The sequence below is a fragment of the Malaclemys terrapin genome, chromosome 15 (assembly GCF_027887155.1).
Source record: "Malaclemys terrapin pileata isolate rMalTer1 chromosome 15, rMalTer1.hap1, whole genome shotgun sequence".
Classification (NCBI taxonomy): Eukaryota; Metazoa; Chordata; order Testudines; family Emydidae; genus Malaclemys; species Malaclemys terrapin.
Window position 1 is genome coordinate 3874340 of NC_071519.1, and position 19357 is coordinate 3893696.

The 19357-nt window shown below is 49.4% G+C and overlaps 1 protein-coding gene across 1 annotated transcript in view; it reads left to right on the top strand.

The window, feature by feature from the left end:
• Nucleotides 1-4844: 4844 nt before the first annotated feature.
• Nucleotides 4845-19357, top strand: part of LOC128823287 (hydroperoxide isomerase ALOXE3-like) — an 89867-nt gene continuing 75354 nt past the window's right edge. Inside the window, exons 1-4 of the mRNA XM_054005511.1 lie at nucleotides 4845-4991; nucleotides 14776-14980; nucleotides 18652-18736; nucleotides 18915-19037. Coding sequence (XP_053861486.1) covers nucleotides 4845-4991; nucleotides 14776-14980; nucleotides 18652-18736; nucleotides 18915-19037 — 560 coding nt within the window. The remainder of the gene's footprint in view (nucleotides 4992-14775; nucleotides 14981-18651; nucleotides 18737-18914; nucleotides 19038-19357) is intronic.

The window sequence follows — 19357 nt, forward strand, 5'->3', positions numbered from 1 at the left end:
GAAGTCCTCAGTCTTCAGTAGGGTGACCAGATGTCATGATTTTATAAGGACCGTCCTGATATTTGGGGCTTTGTCTTAAATTGGTGCCAATTACCCCCCACCCATCTCGATTTTTCACCCTTGCTATCTGGTCACCATAGTCTTCAGGTTCTGTTTATTCTCATACAAGTTTATAGAGTTTGCTTCATCATGCTGTTCTCACATTTGAGGTGTTAGTCAACCATGCAGATGGCACAGCAATGACAAAATGACAGTATGTTATTATATTTTTCTTCGGTTCTTCGGCCTTCCTGTCCTTGGGGTTATCAGGGTATCTCGTCCACCTCTTTCTTCAGCCAGACAATCTGATTTTAAGGTTGGCATCTCAACCTTTAATCTTTCATTGCTCATTCAATCATGCATACATACAATCACATTCACATTCCAATGTATATCCTGTCACATCTGCATTTTTATCACCTCCCCATCCTTTAACATAACCATTCTAAAATCAGTGGGACATGGCAGACTTCAATAAGTCTTTTCATCCTACTTGTTATATCTAAAGGAAACGAACAAGATAAGCACGGAAGAGTGGGGGGTTCACACATCTTATTCCAGAGTTCAGGAAAACAAAGTTGTACAGTACCAGCAAACTGGATCTCTGGATGTTTTTCTACAATTAGCACAGACCTTGCAAACTGGCAGGCCTGTTTCAATTAGCACAAACTCAGCAGGATGAGAGAGCCGGCTGAGAGACATATTTCTTTCTAAGGGTCAGTCCAAATCCCGGGGTCCGCTGTGGAGTCACTCTTTCTTACATTTCCCATATCAGAAATATACCAGTTACCAATCTAGTCCAACACCTGGTTTGTCACCGCTTGTTTTATCACCCTGTGTGTTGTACTTAAAGTACTGCACAGGATTTTTTCAGGGGGAATAAGGCAAAACGCCACATTTATTAGTAATACATGTATTTATTAACACTGTATTATATGCATATAATATATTACACTTACGCTTTTACACACACACACACACACACACACACACACACAAACCCATTTCGTCTTGTTGTTACCAATTAGTTGCTCCCCTTAACTTTACTGGCCAGGTGAGTTAGATGGGGGAGGGGGTGGAGCCGGGCTTCTGCCGATCCGGATCGATGCTCCCATGTTGACAAGACGAGACCCGGGGTCCTCTGCAAGACACCTTACTTTTATAGCAGCTTTCCTCTTATGCAAATCTAGACCAGATTCAAACTCTGTGTCTGTGTCCATTGGTCCTTTGTGCTGCTTTCTTTTGAGTGTTGTCCCAATGCTGCAAAGAGGGTGTTTCCAAAAGAAGGTGCTTGCTTCTAACCCCCGAGGCCGTCAGTATGTCTGCTTGTCTTTAATGAGCCCACTTGACACGTTTTATTGTCCTTGGGTCTGGCTCCCAGCCCCTCTCCAACAGTTGAGGCTGTCTGGAGGTGCTGCCTTCCATGCCTTGCTCATCCACACCTCATTCATTCAACAGGGCAATTGATTAAGAGTGGGGGGTGGGGGGAGAGCTCTTGTTCTACTGCTAGCAAACAGAAATTTTTTTTCTATCTTATTCTATCCTTAGGGGCTATAATATTATACCAAGGGCAATGCAAAGTTTCTAAATGAGGCTTTGATACAAAGTTCCATGAAAACAGAGGTTACACGTGGGTAGACCCACCACAAGGTTATATGAAGAGGCACAACGTAAAGTCATATGAAAATTATCAGAGATTGATCTACATTGTCCCCCTTTTGACCTCTCAAGAACAATTCTTGAGTGGTCACCATATAAATCTTTTGTATTTGTTGCAAACAAACCAAACACTTATAAGCAGGTGAATATAACTAAAACCATTACAATTGACTAAACACCAGATATAACATAAACACAAATGCAAACAATTATAATTATAATAATTGGAAATACAACAAAACCATTACCATTACAATAATAGGGTACATTGACAAACAAAATGAGGCCCAAGTTTGATGCTGCAATAGCCATCAAACAATAAAAGTCACTTTTTAAGCACACACAACAAATAAGATTTTGTAGGAGTACCACAGTTGTTATGCAAGCTTAAGCTGATTTGGACTTAAACTAACATTCAGTTGCCAAAATGTTGCAGAATTTTTTATTTTTAACAGTTGTTTTTAAGAGGTTTCTGGGGACCTAAAAGATGGGGCCATACAATTATGGGCCAAGGTTTTACAGGTTATGGGGGCCCAAGAACTACCCTTTAGGGCTTGGGGAAGAAGAACCAGAGTGCATAGAGGAAAGTGTGGAATTAACAATACAAGCAAATGTAACTAACAATACAAATGTATTAATAACAAAAATTAACAACACAATGACTATTAGAGAACCTAACAAAAAATAAACCTGATGCCCTGGGGACCAAAGTGTTTTGGACACAAGTGGTGATTGATAAATTGGATGGACATGGGGGAAGTAGAGAGAGGAAAAGACATTTGCCCTGTCTAGTGTAGTATCCCCTCTTTTTCTGGACCCAATGCTAGCACAGGACACCACCAGAGACAGACACAGAACACTGAACACAGACTTTGTCATGACACTAGAACCATGGTATTTTATCACTCTTCAGCTGGTACCAGCTCTCCTGATGTTCTGGTTCAGAGCCTGAAAGATAGAAGCTTGGAAACAAATTAGCACAGTGCTTTCACCATGGCAGAACCTGCTTGGTCTCTGCCACAGTGTGTTTGGTACTTGGGGCTGCACAAATGCTAATTAAATGGTGCATTTTTTGTGAGTGTAAATCCTCCCTTTCTTTCAGTAAAAGGGCGTTAACACTCCATCTAGAAAAAAAATTTTGTTTTAAAATCTCCAGCCATTTTGCCATGGCCTGGAGATCTGAGGCAGAAGCAGGCACTGTTGTTAACTGTTTCAGTGGCATTTTGGCCCTGGGAGGAGGAATTTACCCAAATATCCCCCTTCCCAATCTCCAGAGGGGTCCCAAAGGTCTGCCCCCTTCTGGGGTCTTAAATGTTTCTTCTTCTGATGTTACTGCTGCTGTAAGATTTGAGAGTGCTGTTTTAACTTTTTGTACCCAACCTGTTTTCAGTTTCTCTATCTGTTGCTTGCCTGGGCCCGATTCTGCTTTTTTCAATAAACAGTTTCTTTCCATGGGCACAAGCCTTGTTCCACTACCAATTTAGCAAGGAGGGTGGGCTTTCCAACTAGCCCCCACCCTTCCTGGTCCCATTCCTTAAACATTTTCTTCAAAATTGTGAAATTACCACAATATTACTTACAAAAACAAACAAACAAACAAACATAAACCACACTACACTGCCCAAACTCCTATATTCTTCAGAGTTTGGCTTAACAGAACAAGATCTGCATCTTATGTTTTTAACCCACTTTGGGCCAGAGGGAGAGACGCTAAGCTTCCCTCTGTGGTTCATACACCAATTATACAAATTCTTCCCCGGATTAGATCCTTCCCCGGATCAGAGTGAGAAACACTAAGTTTTCCTCTTTAGCTCAGTCTTGCTACGGCTGAGGGTGTATGTACCTCTATTACACAATTTAAACCTAAACTCCTATATCCTTCAGAGTTTGGTTAATTAACTGAAAGTTTACACTCTTTTTCCTATAGTGCCAGGCTTGCTAAAGCTGGCGGTGTGCACACCAGTTTGATAATAACTGTGGATTTTATGCTTGCTCCCCCTTTCGCATTCTCCACCAAAATGTTGTACTTAAAGTACTGCCCAGGATCTTTTCAGGGGGAATAAGGCAAAACGCCACATTTATTAGCAATACATGTATTCATTAACACTGTATTATATGCATATAATATATTACACTTACGCTCTCTCACACACACACACACACACACACACACACAAACCCATTCCGTCTTGTTGTTACCAATTAGTTGCTCCCCTTAACTTCACTGGCCAGGTGAGTTAGATGGGGGAGGGGGTGGAGCCGGGCTTCTGCCGATCCGGATCGATGCTCCCATGTTGACAAGACGAGACCCGGGGTCCTCTGCAAGACACCTTACTTTTATAGCAGCTTTCCTCTTATGCAAATCTAGACCAGATTCAAACTCTGTGTCTGTGTCCATTGGTCCTTTGTGCTGCTTTCTTTTGAGTGTTGTCCCAATGCTGCAAAGAGGGTGTTTCCAAAAGAAGGTGCTTGCTTCTAACCCCCGAGGCCGTCAGTATGTCTGCTTGTCTTTAATGAGCCCACTTGACACGTTTTATTGTCCTTGGGTCTGGCTCCCAGCCCCTCTCCAACAGTTGAGGCTGTCTGGAGGTGCTGCCTTCCATGCCTTGCTCATCCACACCTCATTCATTCAACAGGGCAATTGATTAAGAGTGGGGGGTGGGGGGAGAGCTCTTGTTCTACTGCTAGCAAACAGAAATTTTTTTTCTATCTTATTCTATCCTTAGGGGCTATAATATTATACCAAGGGCAATGCAAAGTTTCTAAATGAGGCTTTGATACAAAGTTCCATGAAAACAGAGGTTACACGTGGGTAGACCCACCACAAGGTTATATGAAGAGGCACAACGTAAAGTCATATGAAAATTATCAGAGATTGATCTACATGTGTGGGCAGTGGGCAGAGGCGTCCTTAAGCATTCATTGGAAATGAAAATTAGCCAAGTCAGCCTCACCGCCCTTTGCCTGTGTCCAACCCCCAGTGCTAATCCATGGAAGAACTCACCACTCACATCACCAGCTGCTTAATGAGGGCAATATAAAAACCAGCAGCGGGGCAGGACTGGGAGATAACGGATCTCTGGCAAGGACGGCCAGCCAGACAAGGGAACCCTCTAGATACACTCCTCTCTTCCTCACCAACTACGATGGGCACCTACAAAGTCCGTGTTGCCACCGGGAACTTCCTGCTAGCTGGGACGTTCAGCTCCATCTCCATCACCCTGGTGGGGACCCATGAGGAGAGTGACAAGAAGCCCCTCGACAACTGGGGGAAGGACTTCAATCCCGAGGCGGTGAGTACTAGTAGAACGGAGCCAGACTCTGTGGACAGAACCTCCCAGTAGAAAGTGGGGGGGTCGCCAATGCTCATGAATTGGGGCATCAATCCCGAGCTTCTGGAGTCATGGGGTTACGCTGGGCGACTCTGCGTTCATTTGAAAAAATATTGAATTTCTAGTCCCTTCGGTTGCACAGAAAACGTGAACTAAGTGCAGCTTAAAAGATCTCCAAATAGTTGGTGTTTTTTTCTTAAATCTCCAGTGCCTGGAGTCACATGATTTTTACAGTAGACTGGCAGCTTTTATTGTGAGAATGTTACTGTTCATGCTAGAGAGGAGAAAGGGGTGCAAATTTTCAACTCTAATTTTTTTTGTGGTGAAAAATTGGTATTTGGCACGACCTTTCACAAATTTGCACTGATTCCATTGAACTGTTTGAGTTCCAAAACAAAAAAAATCAAAATGTTTCAGTCTTCTCATTTTCAAAATGAAAGTATTCAATTTTTCTAGGCAATGAGCATTTCTTTTATGTTTCATTTTGTTTAAAACATTAAAAAATGCTTGAAATCAAAACAAAACATTTTATTTCAGGTCGAATGAAATATTTTGTTCAACCTGAAATGATGTCCCCTGACTTTTTGATTGGCCAAAAATTTAATTTTTTCGGTTTGACCAGAAGTGAATTGTGCCCCCCAATTTTGTTGGAATTGCCAGAACTGAAAAATCCATTCTATGTCTTCATTACACTGTGTGGGGAGGATGGTCCAGTGGTTAAAGTAGTTGCCAGGGCTATGACAGATCCTGATTCTATTCCCTGTGCTACTGCAGTCTCACTGTCTGAAAGCCTTTCTGTGACTCAGTTTCCCCATTTATATAATGGGGATAACAGCACTGTACTACTTCACAAAGTGCTGTGAGGGTAAATGTGTTAAAGATTCAAGGTGCCTCAAGACAGCAGTGATGGGTGCCAGACAGGTACCTAAAATAGACTAGCTGTAGAAATGCCTCAAAAATACAAAGCACACGGGTTACTGCTTTAATCTCATGATTTGTAAATCAAACTCATGATGGTTTGGGAGGGACGCTGAGGGATGGTGCATGTTGGGGGCTTTCCCTTCACGCCCTCCCCTGGTTCTTGCCACATGGACAGTAAGCAGAAGACCAGAAGTCCAAAGTGCAGGTAACATGATGTTTATTGGGGTTAGTTCCAAGCAAACATCCATCGCTCTACACGCTGGCAAGGTCTATTTCCCAGAGTTCTGTTCCTAGCTCTGATGCTGCAGAGCCCGGCCTGTGTCCCTGTTCCCCAATTTCCCCCCTCCTTCTTATCAGCCCCAAATATACCAGCCTTGCACACCCCTGGTTCCACCCCTTACAGCTTATGGTCATATTCCGTTTTGGAGAGGCGTGAGTCTGGGGTCTTCATCCTACCGCTTTTGTACCCCACGGGAGGGTGTAACGGCGCGGAGGACTCACCAGCTGCTGGTTGCTCCGGGGATTAGCTCAGTCCACCTCTGGAGCGCCCTCTGCAGGGGGTGTCCGTTGTCTGCTCTACTCCACTATTTCAGACCTGCGTTGCTTCCCCACTCAGCAGAGTCCTCTACAGGACACTTCCTTGTGGCAGTGCCCACAACTTCTTCCTCACCTCCCTTCCAGGGGTTACGGCAGTCCTGTGGCTTGCACCCGCCTCAGGGGCCAACCACAACCCAAAGTCTAGCCCCTCACTTCAGGGCCAAGTTGCAGTCTGTATCAGCCCTGCTCCTCCATGGCCAGGTGCAGTGCAAGGGGGGACCCAGACCGATCTGCTACTCTGGGTCCCTACCCAGGGACCCTCTAGCAGCAGCCTCCTAGCCCAGCTTAGCAGGTAACAGGCCAGAGCTCCCCCTCTGCTCCCCTGAGCCTGCCCAGCACTGCTCTATCTCTGGTGCTATCCCTGGGAGCCCATCCTTCTCCCTTGCTTGTTGGGGAGAGACTCCCCTCCGCTCTGCTGGGCCGCTCCTTATAGCTGCTCTGTCCTGGCAGCTGCCTCCCGTCCGGCTCCTAACAAGCCTCGCCCTAATTAGCTACAGGTTTCCACAGCTTCCCTGGCTGCTTCTGCCCCACCCCTGGCTGGAGTGGGCCACTTGCACTACTACAGCGGGGTAAGGAGTGAGGTTGTGTCCTGGGCAAAGCCAGGCTCTTCTCCGGCTTTTAGTGTGTTGTGTTCCTCCCCCCCAGCCGCTCTTGTCCCTCCTAACTGGATGCTTGATCTTGGCTGGAAAGAGGAGCCAGGCAGCCTCCCAGTGTATGCTCATAGATTACACTCCCAGCACGCCCTGTAACATTTTAGTTCCACCTCTTATCACCCCATCTGGTTGTGGGCACATGTAACATGCCGTGTCTTTGTCTTTCCTTCCCACATATCAGTATAAGGATCACACCCAAAATTCTATTTCAGGCTGACAAACAAGCCTATATCCTCACACTCCACCCCCTTCTTTTTCTTTTCTTCTGGGATCCGCTGGCCCAGGTATCCCGGGAAAAGCCTAGGACATATGGTGACATTTCCTGATAGGGCCAGGCATCAAGGTGGAATGTGCAGAAGTTCCATTTGCCCCACTGCCCCCTGTGCCTGCACCTTCCCTCGTATGGACATCCATATTCCAATGAGTGTGTCAGAAGCCCCATAATGCTGTGCCTGAGAAGGTCGGGTCTGGGTTGTGTCACACTGTGGTGGAGGGCCTCTTCCATGACAATTAGTGGTTGTACCTTGTGGGTCTGTGCCCCCCTTCACCACCACAGTAGACATTGCAAAATTAGCATACTTAACAACAGGCCAATAGCCATAATAATCCACAGTAACATCTGGAGCCCTGGTTATTGTAATATAGTCCAACATCCAGGCCACCATCAGAACTGCTCCTCCTCCTCTGACAGGGTCAAGGTCTTTTAACACCATTCTGGAGTGTATGTTTTAAATCTGTCCGGTTGTTGGCAGTGGCAGCGAGCTGCTCCTGCAGGTATTGGGTGCTTTGTCCGTATTATGAGTCCACTAGATATTCAAAGGCAAACGGGGTATTGTCCACACCGGCTTGAGCACTTACTATTCACTGCTACTAATTGGAAGAGTTTAGCAAGGTTGAGCAGAAGGATTAAGTAATTCAATAAGTCATTGTAATATCATCCAGATTTCCACCTGCTGCAATAAACAAGGGTTGTCTACCCATCCAAGTGCAGAAGTTGCTGTATTTCTTTGTGGAGTCACAGCCTGGTGTCTAAAGAGACAGAAGAGAAGCTGCCAAACTGGCATTGATATGTTTCACGGTAGGCCCTAGAAGCCAACACCCTGACTCACGATATGCATCTACTCGCTAGTACTAGATCTCACCGCAGCAGCGTTAAGTGCCATGCCAGCCCCGAGCTGCTGCTCCTTTTGGATGGCAGGCCTGGTGTTTTGGTGAGTAGCCAGTGCCAGGGGTCACAGGGGGAAAATTTGCAGGGACCGTAATGCCTGGGGGACAGGGCGGGCTAAAGGGGGGTGTCTAGAGCAAGACTCAAGGGGTTAGATAGCCAGGAGGTCGATCAGTATCGGAGACATCTGGGGCAATGCTTGGTGTTTTCATAGAGGGCTGGAAGATCTGGTACTTGGTGCCGGGTCAGTGGATTGGGTGGAGATCACGTGAGGCCGTGGGACAGGGCCAGGTGAAGCCATGGCAGAGGGCTGGACGAGGCAACAGGCATCAGTCTGTGGCTCAGCCAGCTTCCTCTGGCTCTTGGGGTCTTTATATAGAGAGCGTGGCCAGCCCAGCCCATCGGGGACCTGGGCCACGGCTGCCCCGGGGCTGCAGGTTCAAGGAGGGGCAGCGGCTCAGGAGGGCGCCCGAGGACCTGTAAGGCTGGGGTTCAATACTGGGGCCCTGGGGAGTGGGGTGTGAAGGGTTCGGTCACAGAGACCTCCTTGGGACTGTCACCTGACGTGCTGAAATTACCTCTGAGCCCGTTTTCCCTGCCAGCTTGGGACTCCAGACCCCTGGCTTGTTGAGCCAGACATGCCAGCCTGCTACAGCACAGACCCAGGTCTGAACCACGTCCCCCAAAGCAGCAGACTTAACTGAAAACAGCTCAGCAAGTGCTCCTGTCTCCAGCACCCAGACACCCAGCTCCCAATGGGGTCCAAACCCCAAATAAATCTGTTTTACTCTGTATAAAGCTTATGCAGGGTAAACTCATAAATTGTCCAGGCTCTGAGAGAGATGCACAGCTGTTTGCTCCCCCAGGTATCAAGCACTTACTCTGGGTTAGTTAATATACAAAAGTGATTTTATTAAGTATAAAAAGGAGGATTTAAGTGATTCCAAGTAATAACAGACAGAACAAATGGCAGGTTTCAGAGTAGCAGCCGTGTTAGTCTGTATCCGCAAAAAGAACAGGAGTACTTGTGGCACCTTAAATAAATTTGTTAGTCTCTAAGGTGCCACAGGTATCCTGTTCTTTAGAGAGAACAAAGTAAGTTACCAAGCAAAATCAAACAAAACACGCAAGTCTAAGCCTAATACATTAAGAAACTCCATACAGGTAAATCTCACCCTCGGAGATGTTCCAATAAGCTTCTTTCACAGACTAGACTCCTTCCTAGGCTGGCCCAATCCTTTCCCCTGGTACAACCCTTGTTAGTTACAGTTCAGGTGGTAAGTCGAGGATTTATCATGACTGGTGGCCCCCTTTGTTCTCTTCCACTCCCTTTTATAGCTTTGGCCCAAGGTGGGAATCCTTTGTCTTTCTGGGTCTCCACCCCCCACCCCATTCTCAATGGAAAAGCACTAGCTTAAAGATGGATTACAGTTCAGGTGACATGATCACATGTGACTGCCAGATTTCATTACCCACTTGCTGGCATACATGTATACAGGAAGAATTACGAGTAAACAGAGCCATTTACAACCAATTGTCCTGATTAATGGGAGCCATCAAGATTAGAATATCAGAGTTGGAAGGGACCTCAAGAGGTCATCTAGTCCAACCCCCAGCTCAAAGCAGGACCAATTCCCAGCTAAATCATTCCAGCCAGGGCTTTGTCAAGCCGGGCCTTAAAAACCTCCAAGGAAGGAGACTCCACCACCTCCCTAGGTAACACATTCCAGTGTTTCACCACCCTCCTAGTGAAATAGTTTTTCCTGATATCCAACCTGGACCTCCCCCACTGCAACTTGAGACCATTGCTCCTTGTTCTGTCATCTGCCACCACTGAGAACAGCCGAGCTCCATCCTCTTTGGAACCCCCCTTCAGGTAGTTGAAGGCTGCTATCAAATCCCCCCTCATTCTTCTCTTCTGGAGACTAAACAATCCCAGTTCTCTCAGCCTCTCCTCATAAGTCATGTGCTCCAGACCCCTAATCATTTTTGTTGCCCTCCGCTGGACTCTTTCCAATTTTTCCACATCCTTCTTGTAGTGTGGGGACCAAAACTGGACACAGTATTCCAGATGAGGCCTCACCAATGTCGAATAAAGGGGAACGATCACGTTCCTCGATCTGCTGGCAATGCCCCTACTTATACAGCCCAAAATGCCGTTAGCCTTCTTGGCAACAAGAGCACACTGTTGACTCATATCCAGCTTCTCGTCCACTGTGACCCCTAGGTCCTTTTCAGCAGAACTGCTACCTAGCCATTCGGTCCCTAGTCTGTAGCAGTGCATGGGATTCTTCCATCCTTAGTGCAGGACTCTGCACTTGTCCTTGTTGAACCTCATCAGGTTTTTTTCTGCCCAATCCTCTAATTTGTCTAGGTCCCTCTGTATCCGATCCCTACCCTCTAGTGTATCTACCACGCCTCCTAGTTTTGTGTCATCTGCAAACTTGCTGAGAGTGCAGTCCACACCATCCTCCAGATCATTAATAAAGATATTAAACAAAACCGGCCCCAGGACCGACCCTTGGGGGGCCATTGATCACTACCCGTTGAGCCCGACGATCTAGCCAGCTTTCTATCCACCTTACAGTCCATTCATCCAGCCCATACTTCTTTAACTTGGTGGCAAGAATACTGTGGGAGACAGTATCAAAAGCTTTGCTAAAGTCAAGAAATAACACATCCACTGCTTTCCCCTCATCCACAGAGCCAGTTATCTCATCATAGAAGGCAATTAGGTTAGTCAGGCACGACTTCCCCTTCGTGAATCCATGCTGACTGTTCCTGATCACTTTCCTCTCCTCTAAATGTTTCATAATTGATTCCTTGAGGACCTGCTCCATGATTTTTCCAGGGACTGAGGTGAGGCTGACTGGCCTGTAGTTCCCCGGATCCTCCTTCTTCCCTTTTTTAAAGATGGGCACTACATTAGCCTTTTTCCAGTCATCTGGGACCTCCCCCGATCGCCATGAGTTTTCAAAAATAATGGCTAATGGCTCTGCAATCTCACCCGCCAACTCCTTTAGCACCCTCGGATGCAGCGCATCCGGCCCCATGGACTTGTGCACGTCCAGTTTTTCTAAATAGTCCCGAACCACTTCTTTCTCCACAGAGGGTTGGTCACCTTCTCCCCATGCTGTACTGCCCAGTGCAGCAATCTGGGAGCTGACCTTGTGCGTGAAGACAGAGGCAAAAAAAGCATTGAGTACATTAGCTTTTTCCACATCCTCGGTCACTAGGTTGCCTCCCTCATTCAGTAAGGGGCCCACACTTTCCTTGATTTTCTTCTTGTTGCTAACATACCTGAAGAAACCCTTCTTGTTACTCTTAACATCTCTTGCTAACTGCAACTCCAAGTGTGATTTGGCCTTCCTGATTTCACTCCTGCACGCCTGAGCAATATTTTTATACTCCTCCCTGGTCATTTGTCCAATCTTCCACTCCTTATAAGCCTCTTTTTTGCGTTTAAGATCAGCAAGGATTTCACTGTTTAGTCAAGCTGGTCGCCTGCCATATTTACTATTCTTTCTACACATCGGGATGGTTTGTTCCTGCAACCTCAATAAGGATTCTTTAAAATACAGCCAGCTCTCCTGGACCCCTTTGCCCTTCATGTTATTCTCCCAGGGGATCCTGCCCATCTGTTCCCTGAGGGAGTCAAAGTCTGCTTTTCTGAAGTCCAGGGTCTGTATTCTGCTGCTCTCCTTTCTTCCTTGTGTCAGGATCCTGAACTCTACCATCTCATGGTCACTGCCTCCCAGGTTCCCATCCACTTTTGCTTCCCCTACTAGTTCTTCCCTGTTTTGTGAGCAGCAGGTCAAGAAAAGCTTTGCCCCTAGTTGGTTCCTCCAGCACTTGCACCAGGAAATTGTCCCCTACACTTTCCAAAAATTTCCTGGATTGCCTGTGCACCGCTGTATTGCTCTCCCAGCAGATATCAGGGTGATTAAAGTCTCCCATGAGAACCAGGGCCTGTGATCTAGCAACTTCTGCTAGTTGCCAGAAGAAAGCCTCGTCCACCTCATCCCCCTGGTCTGGTGGTCTATAGCAGACTCCAACCACGACATCACCCTTGTTGCTCACACTTCTCAACTTTATCCAGAGACTCTCAGGTTTTTCTGCAGTATCATACCGGAGCTCTGAGCAGTCATACTCCTCTCTTACATACAACGCAACTCCCCCACCTTTTCTGCCCTGCCTGTCCTTCCTGAACAGTTTATATCCATCCATGACAGTACTCCAGTCATGTGAGTTATCCCACCAAGTCTCTGTTATTCCAATCACATCATAGTTCCCTGACTGTGCCAGGACTTCCAGTTCTCCCTGCTTGTTTCCCAGGCTTCTTGCATTTGTGTATAGGCACTTAAGATAACTCAATGATCGTCCCTCTTTCTCAGCATGAGACAGGAGTCCTCCCCTGTTGCGCTCTCCTGCTTGTGCTTCCTCCCAGGATCCCATTTCCCCACTTACCTCAGGGCTTTGGTCTCCTTCCCCCGGTGAACCTAGTTTAAAGCTCTCCTCACTAGGTTAGCCAGCCTGCTGGCGAAGATGCTCTTCCCTCTCTTCGTTAGGTGGAGCCCGTCTCTGCCTAGCACTCCTTCTTCTTGGAACACCATCCCATGGTCGAAGAATCCAAAGCCTTCTCTCCGACACCACCTGCGTAGCCATTCGTTGACTTCCACGATTCGACGGTCTCTACCCCGGCCTTTTCCTTGCACAGGGAGGATGGACGAGAACACCACTTGCACCTCAAACTCCTTTATCCTTCTTCCCAGAGCCACGTAGTCTGCAGTGATCCGCTCAAGGTCATTCTTGGCAGTATCATTGGTGTCCACGTGGAGAAGCAGGAAGGGGTAGCGATCCGAGGGCTTGATGAGTCTCGGCAGTCTCTCCGTCACATCGTGTATCCTAGCTCCTGGCAAGCAGCAGACCTCTCGGTTTTCCCGGTCAGGGCGGCAGATAGATGACTCAGTCCCCCTGAGGAGGGAGTCCCCGACCACCACCACCCTCCTCCTCCTCTTGGGAGTGGTGGTCGTGGAACCCCCATCCCTAGGACAGTGCATCTTTTGCCTTCCAATCGGTGGAGTCTCCTTCTGCTCCCTTCCCTCAGATGGGCCATCTAGTCCACTCTCCGCATTAGCACCTGTAGAGAGAACATGGAAACGATTGCTCACCTGTATCTCCATTGCTGGTGCATGGACGCTCCTCTTTCTTCTTCTGGAGGTCACATGCTGCCAAACCGCCTCACAATCCTTCTGTCCCTGCTGCGCCTGCTCTGAATCTTCAGAACATTGTGGCCGTAGAAGCATCTCCTGACGTCTGTCCAGGAAATCTTCATTTTCCCTTATGCAACGCAGAGTCAACACTCGTTTCTCCAGCCCTCGAACCTTCTCTTCCAATATGGAGACCAGCTTGCACTTTGTGCAGACAAAGTCGCTTCTGTCCTGTGGAAGAAAGACAAACATGGCACAACCTGTGCAGGTTACAACAGCTGATCGCTCACCTTCCATATCACTGTCCTCTTAAGAGCTTCCTCAACAGTTGCAGGAACTACTCGGAGAAACCTGCAGATGAAAGCCTCAGTGCGCTCTCCCCAAGTGAACTCCCTCTGTTAGCCTCCTCTGTTCGCCGCTCCAGGGTCCATATTCTGCTGATTCCTAACCACCATTAATGACCCACACTTTGCATAATTACAATAGGACCTAAGAGTTATATTTCATATTCCTAGTTTCAGATACAAGAATGATACAGTCATACAAATAGGATGACCACACTCAGTAGATTATAAGGTTTGTAATGATACCCTACAAGAGACGTTTTGCATAAAGAATATTCCAGTTACACCATATCCACACTTATAAAAATATTTTTATAAAACATATGAAGTGCAAAGTCACACGGGGTGCACCTCTCATTAAACTGCAAGGCATGGATGGGGCAGGCTGGGCCCACGGTAGAGGGCTTGGATGGCCGGGGGGCAGGATATCAGCCTCTGCTTTAACTGAGGCCAAGATTAGATGCACAGGGCTGCTCTGACCCGTTTCTGACAGCTTCTAAAACATGGTGGGCACCGCTTGAGGGCTCACAAAGGCTTTAAAGGGATTGTGCCCTTCTCCTATACATTGCTCGGCTATGCTGAGGTACCTCAAGCTGTAGTGAAACCAGAAAACCTTGGCCTCTACCTCCAGGCTAATGAAAGGCAGGTGCTGAGTAGAACAGTAGTTGCAACAGTGACCTGGCCAATCTGTGTTTCCTTGGAGACATCCACACAGTGAAGGCACAGGAAGCTAACAAGTATTTTATTTGCAGGCGTGGGGCGGGAGAGAGATGCTGACGGTTCACCCCGAGTTGCTGGATTAATCCCTGAGTCACATCCTCATGCTGCGGTCTCTCCCCCCCCCCCCCATTGCAGGTGGAGGAGTTCAAGCTGTGCTGCGGGCGCTGGCTGGGGGACATCATCCTGGTGCGGCTCCACAAGGAGCCCTACTCCTTCTACCCCACCGACAACTGGTACTGCAGCTTCGTGGAGGTCATCTCCCCCCAGGGCCAGACCTATCGCTTCCCCTGCTACCAGTGGATCGAGGGCTACCGCACCCTGGAGCTGCGGGAGGGCAAAGGTAGCGGGCTGTTGGCGGGGATAGGGCATGGGGGCTGGCCTGGTGCCGCTTGGGTTCATAGCTAGCTAGTTATCCTGGTACACACCCCTCTATCTATCCATCCCCATCAACACCCCTTTATCTTTCCATTCATCCCTATACACCCCCTTTATCTATCCATCCCCATACAACCGCTCTAGCTACCCATCCCTAAACACCCCCTCTGTCTATCCATCCCCATTTACCCTCTCTATCTATCCATCCCTGTACACACCCCTACATCTATCCATCCCCATACAAACCCATTAACCTATCCAACCCCATAAACTCTTTCTCTCTATCCTTCCCCCAAAACAGCCTTCTGTATATCCATCCCCGTACACCTCATCTATCTATCCATCCCCATCCACACCCCTCTATATATCCATCCCATACACCCTCTCTGTCTATCCATCCCCGTACACCTCCTATATCTATCCATCCCCGTCCAATCTCCTCTATCTATCCATCAATCCATCCCCGTCCACACCCCTCTACTTATTCATCCCCACACAACTCCTCTGTCTATTCATCCCTGTACACCCCCTCTATCTATCCATCCCCATCCACACCCCTCTATCTATCCATCCTCATACACACCCCTCTATATATCCATCCCATACACCCTCTCGGTCTATCCATCCCCGTACACCTCCTATATCTATCCATCCCCGTCCAATCTCCTCTATCTATCCATCCTCATACACACCCCTACATGTATCCATCCCCATACAGACCTCTATATCTATCCATCCCCATACAGACCTCTATATCTATCCATCCCCATACCCACCCCCATCCATCCATCCCTGTCCGCACCCCTCTATCCATCCATCCCTTTCCACACCCCTCTCTCTATCCATCCCCGTACACCCCCTCTATCCATTTCCATACATGCCCTCTATATATCCATCCCAGTACACGCCCCTCTGTCTATTCATCCCCCTACGTCCCTTCTATCTGTCCATCCCCGTATAAACACCTCTGTCTATCCATCCCTGTACACACACCCCTATCTATCCATCCCCATACACCCCCTCTCTCTATCCATCCCTGTATAACTCCTCTATCTATCCATTCCCGTCTATACCCTTCTATCTATCAGTCCCCATCCACACCCCTCTAGCTATCCATCCATCCCTTTATACCCCGTCTATCTATTCATCCCTGCACACATCCCTTTATCTATCCATCCATCCACATACACCCCTCTATCAATCCCAATACACCCTCCTCTATCTATCCATCCACATACACACACTTCTCTCTATCCTTTCCTATTCACACCCCTCTGTCTCTACATACCCGTCCACAGCCCTCTGTCTATCCCTCCCCGTCCACATCAATCTATCCATCCATCCCCATACACCCCCTCTGTCTATCCATCTCCCTGTACACACCCCTCTTACTATCAATCCATCCTGTAGCGAGCTGGTGTGGCTCCCCGCCACCCCGGAGGGGGAAGAGCCCATCCAGAGGCCAGAGTGGGCGGAGCTAGGGAGCTCAGAACCCACCCCTCAGAGGGTCAGGCGGCGACCCGGAAGTATAAAGGCTTGTCCTCAGAGCTCAGTAAAGCCCCAGCTGCCGGAGAGACCAGACGTCTCCAGCCTAGCTCGTGGCTGGGAAAACTCCACAGCCCAAGGCGGCCGCCAGGAGCTGCCGGGGCTGCCCTGCGCCCGCTCTCCGGGGGAGCTGCCGGGGCTGCCCTGCGCCCGCTCTCCGGGGGAGCTGCCGGGGCTGCCCTGCGCCCGCTCTCCGGGGGAGCTGCCGGGGCTGCCCTGCGCCCGCTCTCCGGGGGAGCTGCCGGGGCTGCCCTGCGCCCGCTCTCCGGGGGAGCTGCCGGGGCTGCCCTGCGCCCGCTCTCCGGGGGAGCTGCCGGGGCTGCCCTGCGCCCGCTCTCCGGGGGAGCTGCCGGGGCTGCCCTGCGCCCGCTCTCCGGGGGAGCTGCCGGGGCTGCCCTGCGCCCGCTCTCCGGGGGAGCTGCCGGGGCTGCCCTGCGCCCGCTCTCCGGGGGAGCTGCCGGGGCTGCCCTGCGCCCGCTCTCCGGGGGAGCTGCCGGGGCTGCCCTGCGCCCGCTCTCCGGGGGAGCTGCCGGGGCTGCCGATCAATCCCTGCCCTGAAGAACCCATGGTCCTGGATCCCCTAGAGGCCGACACCAGGACCTCGGTAGGCCCTGAGGGGGAGTGTGGAAGTAGCCCGGGGGCAGCCGACCCCAGTCTGGCTGCAGCACTGCCAGAGCCTATGTTGGTGTGTTGGGGCCAGGATCCCCACTGACTAAGCAGTGGGTCTTCTGTCACTGCTAGGGCCCCGGGCTGAGACGCAATGGAGTGGGAGGGCCTGCGTCCCCCCGCCACCCAACCCGTGGGTGGCAGACCCCCCCCCTCTCCTAGGCCTTTGGAGGCTTGGAGCCTACTGTTTGTTGCCCCGCCCTGACCTAGGGCCTGGGCCTAATCCTGTTGCTTCCAGTTACAGCAAGGGCTGCTGAGGGAGACCCCACATCTGGACTAATCCCCCCCCCCCCCCCCCAAGCTCAACGGGGTGTAGCGAGCCAGTGTGGCTCCCCGCCACCCCGGAGAGGGTCGAGCCCCAGCAAACCCTTGTACAATCCCCATATACCCGCTCTATTTATCCATCCCAGTTCACACCATTTATTTATCCATCCCTGTACACACCCTCTATCTATCCATCCCCATCCACCCCTACATCTATCCAACCCCCTACACACCCCTACATCTATCCATCCCCGTTCACACCCCATCTATCCATCCTCATACACAGCCCTCTATCTATCCATCAATACTCATACACCCCTGGTATTTATCCATCCCCGTACACCCCCTCTATTTATCCATCCCTGTACACCTTTCTGTCTATCCAACCCTGTCCTCCCCCTATCTATCCATCTGCATATACCTCCTCTTTCTATCCATCCCTGTACACCTTTCTGTCTATCCAACCCTGTCCTCCCCCTATCTATCCATCTGCACATACCTCCTCTTTCTATCCAACCCTGTACATACACCCCTATCTATCGAACCCGTACACACCTCTCTATCTATCTATCACTTTATACCCCCTCCATCTATCAATCCCGATATACCCCCTTTATCTATCTATCCCTGCACACACCCTTCTGCTATCCAACCTCGTATACACACCCATATCTATCGAACCCCGTATACACACCCATATCCATCCATCCCTGTGCACTTCCCTGCATCTATCCATCCCTGTACACACCCCCATCTTTCCATCCCTATACACACCCCCATCTATCCATCCCTGTATATACTCTTCTATCTATCCATCCCCGTACAACCCCTCTATCTATCCATCCCCGCACACAGCCTTACATTTATCCATCTCTGTACAACCCCCCCATCTATCCATCCCGATACATCCCCTCTGTATATCCATCCCTGTACACACTCTTTTATCTATCCATTCATCCCCTTACATCCCCTCTATTTATCCATCCCCATATATCCCCTCTATCTATTCATCACCGTCCACACCCCTCTATCTATCCATCCCTGTATATTCCTCTAGCTATCTATCCACCCCCATACACCCGCTATCTATCTATCCTATCTATCTATCTATCCCATACACATCCCTGTCTCTCTCTCTCTGATGTTCTGTCTCTCCCCCAGGCCAGATGATTTGTAATGATGCCGATTCCCCATTGCTGCTGGAGCAGCGGCAGGCTGAGCTGAAGCACCGACGTGAGTGCTACAGGTGAGTGAGATTCTGATGGGGGTTGGGGGAGCTCCCTGTGGGTCAGGGCTGTGCAGGGTCCCGGGGATGGAGGTGGTGGTAGAAACCACAAGACAGGTAGGCCTGGGACTGCGGCTGAGTGATTGTCGGGGCAGCAGCAGGCCAGAGCTAATATCCCCTGAGGTCTCTCCCTGCCCAGGTGGAAGGAGTTCGCCCCTGGACTGCCCCGGTGCCTGGACGTGGACAACATCATTGATCTGGACACTAACTCCACCTACTCCTTAACCAAGAGCACCAACGTCCTGCTGCGTGGGATGACCGCGTGAGTGCTGCTTAACCATGGCCCAGGCCTGTTCTCAGTGCCTGCCTCTAGGCCTGCCACTAGAAACTAACCCCAATCCTGTACACTAACCCTAACCCCGTACACAACCCTATAGAGTAATCCTAACGCTGTACACTAACCCATCCCTATACACAACCCTATAAACTATCCCTAACCCCGTACACAACCCTGTACACTAACCCTAACCCCGTACACAACCCTATAGAGTAATCCTAACGCTGTACACTAACCCATCCCTATACACAACCCTATAAACTATCCCTAACCCCGTACACAACCCTGTACACTGACCCTAACCC